This window comes from Vanacampus margaritifer, chromosome 16 (genome assembly GCF_051991255.1).
Source record: "Vanacampus margaritifer isolate UIUO_Vmar chromosome 16, RoL_Vmar_1.0, whole genome shotgun sequence".
Lineage (NCBI taxonomy): Eukaryota > Metazoa > Chordata > Actinopteri > Syngnathiformes > Syngnathidae > Vanacampus > Vanacampus margaritifer.
In genome coordinates, this window is record NC_135447.1 from 14414917 (window position 1) to 14428077 (window position 13161).

Consider the following 13161-nt stretch of genomic DNA (forward strand, 5'->3'; position numbering starts at 1 on the left):
CGAATTGAATATGTGAAAAATATGAAAGCAGAGTGTTGAGTGGAGGAATGCTGGCAATGTTATTCATCTAGTAATATATCTATCTTTCGCATTTTAGCTCCGTACCTCGCATCACAACCATTGGATAGTTCACTCCTCACGCAACGAAGTCCCCCGTCATCATCATCGGCGCCCCTCACGGGATCCGCCTCCAGCTCAGCTGGCCAGCAGGGTGCAATGCACGGCTCCTCGGTCCCCAACAGCAACGGCGGCTCTGTATCATCCAACAGCCTGGTGACATCATCTGGACAGCCTAGCAGCGGGGTGCAGTCTGCCAAGGCAAGCTCCTTTTCTCCCTTTGGAACCATGGGCAGCCAAAGCCAGGGAGGGGGCCCTCAGAGTGGACAACTGGGACAGCAGGCGGGAACCCAGAATACAAGCACCTCAGGGGACAACTCAAACAGCCAGAACCCCACAGAGCCCCCAGAAAGGTATGGCGTGCCCCAAAAGCTGATCTGCAATATTCAAAAAGTAGATTTGTCTAGTGAAATGAATTTGTGTGATGCCCACAGCACTTTGGAACGTGACAAGGTCGGCGTACCCACAGATGGTGACTCCCACGCCATCACCTATCCACCAGCCATCGTTGTTTACATGGTGGATCCTTTCAGCTATGAGGATTCGGAAGGCGGCCCTGGGTCAGGGCCGGCGACGGCCCACTCCAGTGTGTGGACGCTTGGTTTGTTACGCTGCTACCTTGAGATGCTTCAGTTGCTTCCAGCGCATATCCGCAATTCCATTTTTGTACAGGTGCGTCAGATTCCTGTTCATCTTGTGTGATGACTTAGTTCTCGACTCCAAAACAATGCATCAGAAATAGTCATGATTACATTTTTCATTCAATAGGCATGGACAATTGCCAATACCGGGTATCGATAACAGTATCAGCCGCTCTCTGGTGGCCTTGTGGTTGGACTACTCTCCAAAATTTATAAATACTTTCCATTTTAAATATTACCATGCTCCCAAAGACGTATTTATATGTTTTTTATGTGTTTTTTGTTTTTTATGCTAGTGCATACAGAACGCTTTAATGCAGCCTCTGAACTGAAGAGAATGCATGAAGCAATGGTAGTTATTACAAAATCTGTTTTAAACAGATTTGTGAATAATGATGAAACTTAGCTGTATTCTAATGCTAATTTCTGCAAAACGAAAACCGATAGAGATATACTTTTTTTCCTGATGAAAGAAGAAACTTCTTTGGTAGGTCCCATCAGCATATTTTTATAGCAATAGAACAGAATATTCTGTGGGCCTTGCGAAATCAGTCAAAATCCAGTAAAACAGCCGGGAGCAAAGGGGGTTGCTTCAGCGAAAATGTCTGCTGGGAGTGAATGAGTTAAAAACAAAATAATAATAATCCTATTTAAATTATGCAGAGGCAGTAAGGTCAAATGATTTAGTTATTTTTTTAAATGAAAGTAACGTGTCATAACCCTATAAGTGTTACACTAACATTGACATCAGCAAGGGGGATATGAAAATGCTATTTTAAAAATTGTAATTCAATGATTGTAAATATAAATGAAAACGATTCTATATAAATTAAAAAGATTCTGAATTGTATTAAATGCAAGTCATATCTAGTCTATTTTGCAAGTCTATTTTTAAATGTACGAAAATATAACAATAAATTGCAAGAATAAAAAAAAAACTACATACAAAAACATTTAGGCCTTTAAAATTAAATGTTCTCATGAATTTATGGGGAAAAGACATTAAAATGATTAATTAATGGTTTTATGAATCAATATCGGGATATCCATCTACGTTTCACATGAAGCAGCATTTAAGAAGAATCTCTTTCCACATGAAAACACATTTGTTAGTAGAGTTTAATCAATTTTAATTGATTTTCCTTTTTATAGCCCAATATTGATTCCTAAAACCATTAATCATTCTTTTTAACATAAATTCATGTAAAAATTACATTTTAATTATGGTGAAAACATTTTTTTACTTAAAGGCCTTTAAAAAAAAGTATTGAAATTTACTGTTCACAATAATTTAAAAGTATGGGTAAATCCCTATTTTAAATAATAAAGTATAAAGCATTGTTTTGATGCCCTCTGTCCTAATCTTTTTTTTTTTAATCTTTCAGATTGTCCCCTGCCAGTACCTGCTTCAACCTGTGAGAGGTGAAGACCGCCATATCTATGTTCAGCACCTCAAGTCTTTAGCGTTCTCCGTCTTTGCTCAGTGCAGGCGGCCTTTGCCCATTTCCACCAATGTCAAGTCGCTGACAGGCTTTGGCCCAGGCTTAGCCATCGAGACAGCACTTAAAAGCTCAGAGGTAAAATACAATTATTTTCAGCAGTTTATTTTATTTATTTTACTGTACCAATATTATTTCATTAACAGAGGTGGCAAATCCAGGTCCAGAAAGTAAAAACCCTGCTACAGTTTGGCTTTAGCCCCAGGTGCTAGCTAGGGAGGAGCTAGCTAGCTAGCTAGCATCAATGGCTAAAGCCAAACTGTGGCAGGGTTTTTAGCTAGCTCCCATAGTGCTCGTTTACCCGCTAGGGAGCCAGCTAGCTAGCTAGCATCAATGGCTAAAGCCAAACTGTGGCAGGGTTTTTATTTTCTGGACCTGGATTTGCCACCTATGTTCATTATGGTTGTAAATAAAGTTATCTCACTGTCATGATAACCAGCAAATGGATTGAGACTAACTTTATGGCTGCAATGGTTGTGGTTTGTTGTTCTTTTCCATTCTCTGAAGACATGACCTGACCTAAAATGATCCTTTCACCCAATCCATGGGAAGTCCCTCAGACAAAAATATATATATTTTGAGCTCAACATCATTTTTATTTGTTAGAACAAGACAGAGCTAACTTTTAACCTTGTGCTACTCCAGAGTTTTCTTTCTATTATCTGCTTGGCTAGCTACACAAGAACTCCTAAATGGGGTCTTGATTCCAGCTTTAAACAAAGGAGCACTTTAATTCAGGCTCCAATTCGGTTAACTTATTTCCTTGTAACCACTGCTACATTTTCACCTTAATGCACTTGCAAAGCTTGAGCTGCCTTGCTTGAAAACAATGCGACATGAATGGGATGCAGTGACCATTTTGTTCTTAATGTTGTCTCTATTTCCTGCTGCCAGTTGCAAAATATCCTCAAGTTGACTGATGAAATATTTTGCCTTTGTGCAGAGACCGGAGTGTGTACGTCTGTACACACCTCCATTCATCCTTGCGCCAGTTAAGGACAAGCAGACCGAGCTTGGGGAGACGTTCGGGGAGGCATCACAGAAATACAACGTGCTGTTCGTGGGATACTGTCTGTCTCGTGACCAGCGCTGGCTCCTAGCCACATGCACTGACCAGTATGGGGAACTTCTGGAGACCTGCATCATCAACATCGATGTGCCCAACAGGTACGACCACTGTCAGTTGGGATGTAGCTATAACAGCAATATCGCAATATTAAAATTTCCATCATATCATCGTCACGATATTAAAAGCAGCACATGTTAAAAAGATCAGGTTGTGTTCCATTTGTGCTGTTCTAGCGCCCTCTGGTGGTAGTTTATTAGTGCAGTTTAATTTTAATCTGGAATGTTTTGGCCACTGCTGCGGTTATCAGTCCCATTAATCAGTCATACCAGCAAATATTTTTCAACATCTCTGTTGAAAAACATGACTTTTCAGCCGGTTCAGTCGAACACAGCATTGTGAACCGCATAGACCATGATGCTTTGCGCCACTGAGCCAATAGGAGCACGTGACAATGACATGTGACATGACATGGCCAAGCCTATTTATTTATTATTATTATTTATTTATATTATGTACAAAAACACAATATTGTGGGGGGGTTTCTGAGCAATTATTTTATTTTTTTATAATACAGTGAGTGTACCGTATTGTGAGCTTTTTATGGAACGCCAACCTCACCACAATATCATGATAATTATCGTATTGTGAGGTTCACATTGGGATATTTATCATATTGTGACGTTTTGTCATTACATCCCTACTGTCGAGCCGGGCCGATTATCAGTGCTGATATTCAGCATTTTGATGAATTTCGGCATCTTTATATATCTGACGGCCGATAAAGGAACAATTTAAATCTTTGTTAACTTCAGGGATACTATTTATTTAAAATTCAGTGAACTCTATAAGATATGCTGCTGACCCTGGGAACTCTCTGCACCTTCTGTTTTTGTTTGATATTAATATTAAAATAAGTGTCAATATTAACATTTCAGATGTTTGGAGAATTTGGAAAACTTTATTTACTGTAGAAAAAGACATGCTGATAACTAGGGATTAGTTTATTAGTGAGTATCGACACCAGGTATCAGTATCAGTCCGATACCTGGCCTTATTTGACTACGACCAGGAACTAGAAATTAGAAGAACAGAAAATTGCCATTAACGTCATGCAATTCTATGAAAAAAATGCTACATTTGAATATATGGGTCGTCTTTAAAATTATCTGTCATTGTTTTTGGTGAAGTTTTATGTACCACAAATACTGGTACTATCAGTACTTTGTATCGTATCAGTGACAACTCAAACAGTAACTGGTATCTGCACTGCACTGTTGTGCAGCAAATTTATCTTTTCACAAAAAGCTTGTTTTCTCCTTATTATTTCCATTTTCGCTTGATGTCACTCAAATTACCTATTTTCAAAAAGTGATTACTAAAGAACGGAATAAGGTAGAAAAGAAACATACTTTTTTTTCTAATGAAAGAATGGAAGCCAATCGTTCATATTGTATCCACCACGTTTATGTAGTCATAGCACACAATATTCCGTTTGCCTTGAAGGATGAGTGAAAATGCTCGAAATCGGCTGGCATTGTAGGGGTTGTTTTTTGGCTAACGTTTGGCAGTAAAAGAGCTAAAATAATAATAATAATAATTTTACATATTGCAAATGTAAAAAAAAAAAAAAATCAATAAATATATGCTTAAAACATTTATACAAAGTTAAGAGTTAGAGTTATTTTCCCTTTTAGTGAATATCAACTACAAATATCTGTTCTTATCGGGCTCCTTGACTAGTAGTAATCAGTATTGGCCCTGAAAAAAAAAAATCATATCACGTCTATCGCTAGATTCGCAACTTTTGAGCAAAACCTTCATATTCTATTCAAACCCTCAATATTCACTTTCATTGTTTCTAACTATCATATTGCCAATCTTATATGAATATTGTGACTATCCTTCAATCAATTCCTTCAAACTAGTTGTCAAAGGAGCATTCACTCTTAAAAACAGTTCGTTCAAAAGTAACTAAATTTTGGGTCAAAAATGGACCAATCCAATTTAGGGGTCAATTTGAATCAACTTTGAGTCAAGAAATTGATCTTTTAGTGTTTTAAAACAACTCCTAAATATTGGTCAGATCCTTTACTTGGGTCAAAAAATTGGGTCATTTTGTATAAAACAACCCAGAAAGTTGAGTCAAATTGACCCATAAATTGGATCGGTCCATTTTGATAAATTTTTTGACCCATAGTTGGGTTATTTTTCACCCAACTGTTTATAGAGTGTTTTTTTCCCCCCGAGGTATAGAGCACATACCTATCAATCAAGCTTACAGCACGTATTCCCGAGAAGTATGACTTTTGACTAAAACTGCTGGTTTTGTACTCGAGCTTGACACATTGATGAAGGCTGAAAAATGACTCCACGCATATCTTTGTGCATTGCTCAGGGCCAGGAGGAAAAAGGGCTCTGTTCGGCGCCTTGGCTTACAAAAGCTGTGGGATTGGTGCTTGGGACTCGTGCAGATGACATCAGTGCCCTGGAGAGTGGTAATTGGACGACTGGGCAGGATAGGACACGGAGAGTTGAAAGGTGAGGACGTTCATGTCATGGCAAAATTCAATGCTGTTTGTTAGTCTTCATTTGTGCTCCTCTCTTACCGTGTCAGACTGGAGTATATTGCTGAGCAGAAGAAACCTTCAGTCACTGAGTCGCCGTCTGAAGGAAATGTGTCGGATGTGTGGCATCTCCGCCTCGGATACTCCCAGCATCCTCAGCGTGTGCTTAGTTGCCATGGAGCCCCAGGGCTCCTTCATCATAATGCCAGGTGCACACAAGACGGAGACTATGAATTGACTTATCAGTTTCGGTGTATACCGCTTAGTCGGCGTCTGCAGCCATGTGTTGTGTGTTTTTGTGCATGTGCGTGTGTGTGGCTCTGGCGTGATGGATGGCAGCAGCACGTCACAATGCTTGTCACCTCCTAGTCCGGAGCAGATTGATGGCAGGGAAGATGGTGTACCTTTTTGCTCATAAAGCACTAGCTCTCAGACGCCCATTGATCTCAATGCTGTGTGATGGAGAGCTCGATCAATGGGTTTATTTTGGGAAACGAGTGGGGGATTGTCAGTGCATCATAGCAGGATTGTATGATTGAGCGCTGTCGGAATGAAGACGCCTACTTTTTAAAATCTATTTAAGATAAATACAGCTGTCAGCTCCGCATGTCCAAATGTATGATGCCTTAAACGTAAGAAAAACGGCAAGCTGCAGTCATTGGAAATCAATTTTGGGCATACCAAATGTAGTCGTTTTATTATCCAATAAACCAACCTGATTAAAAAAAAATTGCAATCATTCAGCGTTAGAAAAAGAGTCATTTATTTCATCATTCAGGTTGACAATGTAAAAGCAACATAAAGAGCTCAGTTTAAAAGCTAAGACTAATATGTTAGTTTTTTGAAATCAACAAAAAAATAAGATTTGGGGGCTTGTTAAGTCATTTGCTCCCTAAAACGTATACAAAATTTCTATTTTAAATATTACCATGCTCCCAAACACGTATTTATACATTTTTAACATTTTTTTTATGCTAGAGCACACGGAAGGCTTTGATGCAGCTTCTGAACTCAAGAGAACGCTTAAAGCAATGGTAGTTATTACAAAACGGCCAGCAGGTGGCAACAGAGTATAAGAGATCAACCAAGACCATTTTGCAACAAGCTATTTTTGCCAGTGTTTTCAACAGATTTGTGAATAATGATTAAACTTAGCTATATTCTAATGCTAATTGCTGCGGAAACGGACAGAAATATACTTTTTTTCTTGATGAAAGAAGAGACTCTAATCTTTCTTTTGGTGGGTTCCATGTTTTTATAGCATTAGAACACAATATTCTGTGGGCCTTGCAAAATCAGTCAAAATCCAGTAAAACAGCCAGGAGCGAAAGGGGTTGCTTCAGTGAAAATGGCTGGGAGTGAATGAGCTAATGGACTGACTTATTGGAGCATTTTTACATCTGCAGCTTGAGAATTGGTACACTGAAGATAGATTGACAGACAGACTTTAATTGTACCCTTTTCCACTTCCTGTTATTGATCCCTTGAGGGAAATTTAGGTATCTAGTAGGTAGTCACAATATAAATGTGGGCATACTTTCAAATACCTTATCTGCAAAAAAATCTGACATCATTTTCTTCTGTTCTGTCTCTCCCTCCCTATCAGACTCTGTGTCGACAGGCTCAGTGTTTGGCCGCAGCACCACCCTGAACATGCAGACGCCCCAGCTGAACACACCCCAGGACACCTCCTGCACTCACATCTTAGTCTTCCCCACCTCTGCCTTTGTCCAAGTGGCCAGCTCCAATTACACCAACATCGACACCAACATCGACATTCTTAATGCTACCACAGGTCAGACACACTTTGCTGTTCTCTAGAATTCAGCGTTCAATTACATTTTCATCTAAAATTTGTTTTGTGTCTATTTGTGTACACACTCCTATGCTGCTCCTTAAGGCATCTTCTATTAAAGTAGCACTAAGGAACTTTTCAACTTTAATAAAATATTTTCATAACTCTTCTGATGAAACATCGTCTCAACTAGTTGACTGATACCTTTGCCATGGCCTGAGGGGGGGTCTGTATCATTTTTACTGGCACTACGCAACCTTGACGAGGATGGTAGGAACACTGCCACACAAAAAACTACGACGGAAGTCAACTTGAATGTCAACGCACGGTTCCTGCTTTCCTGGCAGAAGATGCAAAACAACTGAAAAGTTTTTTTCTGAGGAGACCAAAAAGAAAAAGGGAAGCTACCCAGATAAAAGGACAGTCAAGGAACAATATTGGCCCGGATTTCACCCGCTGGCGTGAGCTCAAAAACAAAACAATGCAATGCGCTTGTCCTCATGGGAAATGTGGTCTTCTTTCAGGCATAACTATACCGCTTTTGTCTATATAGCGCCGCCATAATAGATGTGAACTGAAAGTTCCTTAGTGTTGCTTTAACATAGCATTCAAACAGATGAAAAAAGAGACCTAATTTTTCTTCTCTTCTCCCCAGATGGATCTGACGGTATGGGCATCTTTGATCTTCTCGACCCAGAGAACGAGTTGGTGGATCCCGACATCATCAACATCTCACCCAACACGTCACCAGTGCATTCCCCAGGATCTCACTACCACCATGGAGGTGATGACAGTAAGGTAAGACTCTTGGATCTTTCTTGCTATCTTACATTTTAGAACATAGAGTCACTAGTTTGTCTGAGCTCAAATAAAGGTAATAAATGAGCCATGAATTAATATGGAAAGTAGGGCTGCTCGATTATGAAGAAAATATTAATCACAATTAATTTGGTAATAATTAAAATCACGATTCGATCAATCATTTATTTTTGGTACAAAACAAGAAAATGTTAAGACAAATACATATCTTTGAAACACTATAATGTTCCTTTTGGACCAAACAAGATTTATTACATTTGTTGTTTTGTTTTGGTGCAAATATATAAATTACTCAAAATTAGTAGTAATAATCTTTTATTTTTGTTTACGATTATGCCAATTTTGTAATTGTGGAGTGTAATAATTGAAATTGTAATTGAATTTTGATTAATTTATTTATCTTTTATTTCAATTAGGATTGTTAATGTACTAAACACTTTAACATGCAGTCTTTTAACTATTCACTAGGACAACTTTACAAAATTCTACAAGAAAATTGTGGTGTAAACATACGTGAATAATAAATCAGACTAGAGGAATAATGCAAATAAATCTCTGGCTTTATCTCTTCAACTTATAATGTTTCATAAAAAAATGATATGTAAACTTGTGGACATTTTTTTCTTAAGCACCGAACTTATCTTGACACTAAATAAATAAATAAAATATAAAAACATACTCGCAAATACGTTTGAATTGAGTTGTAGGCTAAATGCTACAAACATAGCATATTTTCCCACAATGCAACCTGGTATTGCACAAGTCAATACCCCGTGGCATTATGGGAAAAAAATGCCAAACCTAAATCATGCACTGCAGATGTAGTAAGTCATAAAAGTTACCAATAATCAATGTTTTTTACTTAATTTTCGAACGTATTGGTATAATGTGGGCCAAATGCTTTAAGATTTTTTTTTTATCCCACTCTCTCTCCCTTTTCTACCTCTTATACCCCGTGATTTGATAGGAAAATATGCTGTCACGTTTGTAGCATTTAGCCTACAAGTACATTTGACCGTATTTGTGAGTATGTTCAAATGTATTTAGATATGTTCGAACGTACTCGCAAATACTTTCTATATACATAAAAATATAAACACATACTCGCATACAAAAATGTTTACTCCACATTGGCAGTTCATGCTTCCATAATTATTGTGAAATTGCATTCTACAACATTGCAATGTTCTCATGAAATGTTATTTAATTAATGTTGTTGAATCAATTAATCCTTATATATCAGGTAAACATCGGTTTTATTTTTGTTAACTTTACGTCAAGTAACTTTGAATCTGTTTATTTTTCAGTGCCAGAGTGCAGACCGCATGGAGTCTCGTGAGGAGGTGCCAAACCTCCTGCAGCAACCTCTCGCTCTCGGCTACTTCGTATCCACGGCCAAAGCTGGCCCACTGCCTGACTGGTTCTGGTCAGCCTGTCCGCAGGCTCAGAACCAGTGTCCACTCTTCCTCAAGGTACTGAGGCTCACTCTCCCATATACAGTAAACCTTTAGTTAACGCCCGCTTTATAAAGATAATGTCAGAAAGGTGTTCATTTCAGGTTGTGGTTACTTTATTATTGTACCAAGCAGTGTAATCATAAGCATCCAATATAGACAGATAGATAAACATGCTCAAATGTGTAAATGTAAAATAAAACATACATCTTAAAATCATTATTAGGGCAATGCATACCTAAAATGGCCACTAGAAAGATAGTAGCTGGAACAAAGCTTGTTCTTTTATTGCACTGGTTTACTGTGATAATTTAGCCACTTTATTGAGCTACACGAGGCCTGTAAATGTATGTGTAGTAATAGCATTAGTCATTTAGTCTTTGTTGGCTTAGTGCATCTTTATTTATATGGTGCTAATTTACTATCTAACTTATTCAGCTTTGCATGACTCAGTCAGTAGCATGTAAACAAAAATATACACATACGAAAGTGTTTTTGTTTTGCTCCGATACAAGCAAAAGATCTTGCTTTCTTGTGGAGCCATGCCTTTATTTAGAACAGAGGTTAATGACCTTATTACATGCAGTATATTTGACACCAGCGCTTCTATCGCTCTCTCTCTCCCTCCCTCCCTCTTTCTCAGGCCTCTTTGCACCTCCATGTGTCTTCAGTGCAGTCAGATGAGCTACTGCACAGCAAACACTCCCATCCTCTTGACTCCAATCAGACCTCAGATGTACTAAGGTAAAACCGCAATACACACTGCTGCTGTCAACATTTTTGTCTAGTTTTAGTCAGGATTTCTGCAGATAATGTTGAACATTACAGATATGAACCTATTTCACAGAAAATGTTCTCTCATCTTTTTAACAAAAAACACCTTGACACACAATTACAGTATATCAACAAGTGGCTACTATGGCTCCATGCTACAAGCTAGTAAATTAGCCAGCATTAGTTAGCGGTCGGATTAACATTATTGTTGGAACGTTATAGCCGTTGGATTAATGTTACGTAATAACTATAATTTTTTTCCAAACCTTTCACTGTGAATCCTCCACCTGTCTGTCTGTGTTTGCGCATGTTGCACTCGCTAGCTGCAGATTTGAAAGCAGGTGTGAACAGAGACAAAATTTTACAAAATCATAATTTTCATCTCGTTTTTGTTCAGAAACTAAAACGTCCATATATTTTAATCCAGTTTTTATTAAGTGAAGTACATTTTCGTCTCGTCTTCATTGGTCGACAAAAATGCTTACTGATTTAGTCCAAGTTATTGTTTATTAATTAGGGTTTTAGTCTAGTCTAGTCTGGTTTTAATGAATGAATTTTAACAAAATGATTTTTGTTTAGTTTTCGTTGACGATATTAACACTACTTAGGTTCATTTTAGTCTTGGCTTTTTTTATTTTGTTCCGGGTGAGTCGAGTTGAGTCACAACCGCTTTATCACAGTTTTTTTTTTTTAACATATCTGTATTTCTGTATAGCCTGCGAGTAGGTTACTTCTGCTCATTATACACTTTTTGCTATGATTAGTGATTTGAGTACTTGAATTAAAAGATCTTTGAATATATGAGTCTACTGTGACAAGACATACATGTCTCCAAGAATGAATCTAATGCGCATTGTGTACCCTGTTAGATTTGTGCTGGAGCAGTACAACGCCCTCTCCTGGCTGACGTGTGACCCGGCGACACAGGACCGTCGATCATGCCTGCCCATTCACTTTGTGGTGCTGAACCAGATGTACAACTTCATCACGAACATGTTGTAGCCGCTCACAGGAGAGACATTTCAAGAAGAGAAGTGCTAAAAGCGATGGCTCCGAAGGGATTTCGACACCCGGGGGCACAGCGTTGGATCTCATTCCAAGATTGCTTTTGATGGTTGCCCCTCGGCGCAAAGACGTGCACAAATATGCGAGGGAATGAATGAAAATGACGGGGAGACCAGTAAATGAACGTGAGAGAGCAACAGATTGATTGGTTGTCATGTTTGTTTTTAACATGGCAGCACACGCACTGACCAGTCTGTATTTGGAAAGATGTCTATCTGTAAAGAGATAAAGGGATGTAACTTGATCAAGAAAATAACTTTTAAAGAATGGATTTTTGGTTTTAAAGCCTAAAATTCCTTTTTATTGCTTTGGATGAAATTGTATCCAAACGAAAAGCCTGCATCTATCTTATTTATTGTATGTTTTTAAATGTATTATTTCTTAATCTCTTTTATAAATATATATATATATATATATATATATATATATATAGATAGATATATATATATATATATATATATATATATATATATATATATAGATAGATAGATATATAAATGGAGAAGGTTTATACCACCTTCTTGCTTTAAAGCAATTGGTCTAAGCTATATGTAATCATCTTACTTAAAAACTGAGAAACTATTGCAGAAAAAGGAGAGAAAGTCCCAGTAGGTTGCTTTCAGAGTATTATTTTTTGTAATGGAGAAAACGACTATTTGTATTGTCACAATGTACAGAAGAAGTGGCGAATTATGAATTACAGCAAAGCTGTAGCTACATAGGAATTGTACAGCAATGAACTTCACTGTGTTCTAATAAAGAGGTACATTGTTGTATATAGTATTTTATACCACACGTTTAGACACAAAAACCAAACTGCAATCTATATAGATAATTATATATATGAATGCCATGCCAGCAGTTGGTGCTGTGGCTTCTGTTTTAGGAATAAAATGTGTCAACATTTTCCTGTGCTTGTTGTGTTTATTATTATGCTTTGAGGAGGAAGGAGTGACTGCAGTCCAGTTATTATGTTTACAAAATGATCATTATATAGTTGACTTTGGCTCTCTACCTCTGATTGGCCAAAGTTGTTTGACTTTTGGCTTAGTCCCTGTCTGCCTACAGTTCATTGTTTGGCAGCACTACTGGCTTCCTCGCACATTCCAAAAATAGGCATTTTATCTTAATTGAAAGCTATCAATTGTGCAAAAGTGTGATTGGTTGTTTATCCCTACCTCTCATGGTTTTTATTTTATTTGTATTTTCCCCAACTACGTGTACGGTGAATTGCAGTATTTGACTTGCAAACTGTTGACGTGCCCTAAGGTTGTGTGGGAGCAGCTGGCAGTCCATTCCTTGTCCATCATTGCGCCTTGCTGTCAACGACCTTAAAAATACGCAGTGGTCTGACTGTCTCCCGT

General features: G+C 38.0%; 1 protein-coding gene across 4 annotated transcripts in view; it reads left to right on the forward strand.

Moving 5' to 3' along the window:
* The window catches only part of med13a (mediator complex subunit 13a), a 113962-nt gene extending 101258 nt beyond the window's left edge, over window positions 1-12704 (forward strand). For all 4 annotated transcript variants that reach the window (XM_077546572.1, XM_077546573.1, XM_077546575.1 and 1 more), the window contains 11 exons: window positions 98-470; window positions 552-789; window positions 2144-2335; window positions 3201-3424; window positions 5722-5864; window positions 5941-6099; window positions 7497-7685; window positions 8341-8483; window positions 9812-9976; window positions 10602-10702; window positions 11602-12704. In XM_077546572.1, coding sequence (XP_077402698.1) covers window positions 98-470; window positions 552-789; window positions 2144-2335; window positions 3201-3424; window positions 5722-5864; window positions 5941-6099; window positions 7497-7685; window positions 8341-8483; window positions 9812-9976; window positions 10602-10702; window positions 11602-11734 — 2060 coding nt within the window. In that variant the 3' untranslated portion in view covers window positions 11735-12704. The remainder of the gene's footprint in view (window positions 1-97; window positions 471-551; window positions 790-2143; window positions 2336-3200; window positions 3425-5721; window positions 5865-5940; window positions 6100-7496; window positions 7686-8340; window positions 8484-9811; window positions 9977-10601; window positions 10703-11601) is intronic.
* Window positions 12705-13161: the final 457 nt, after the last annotated feature.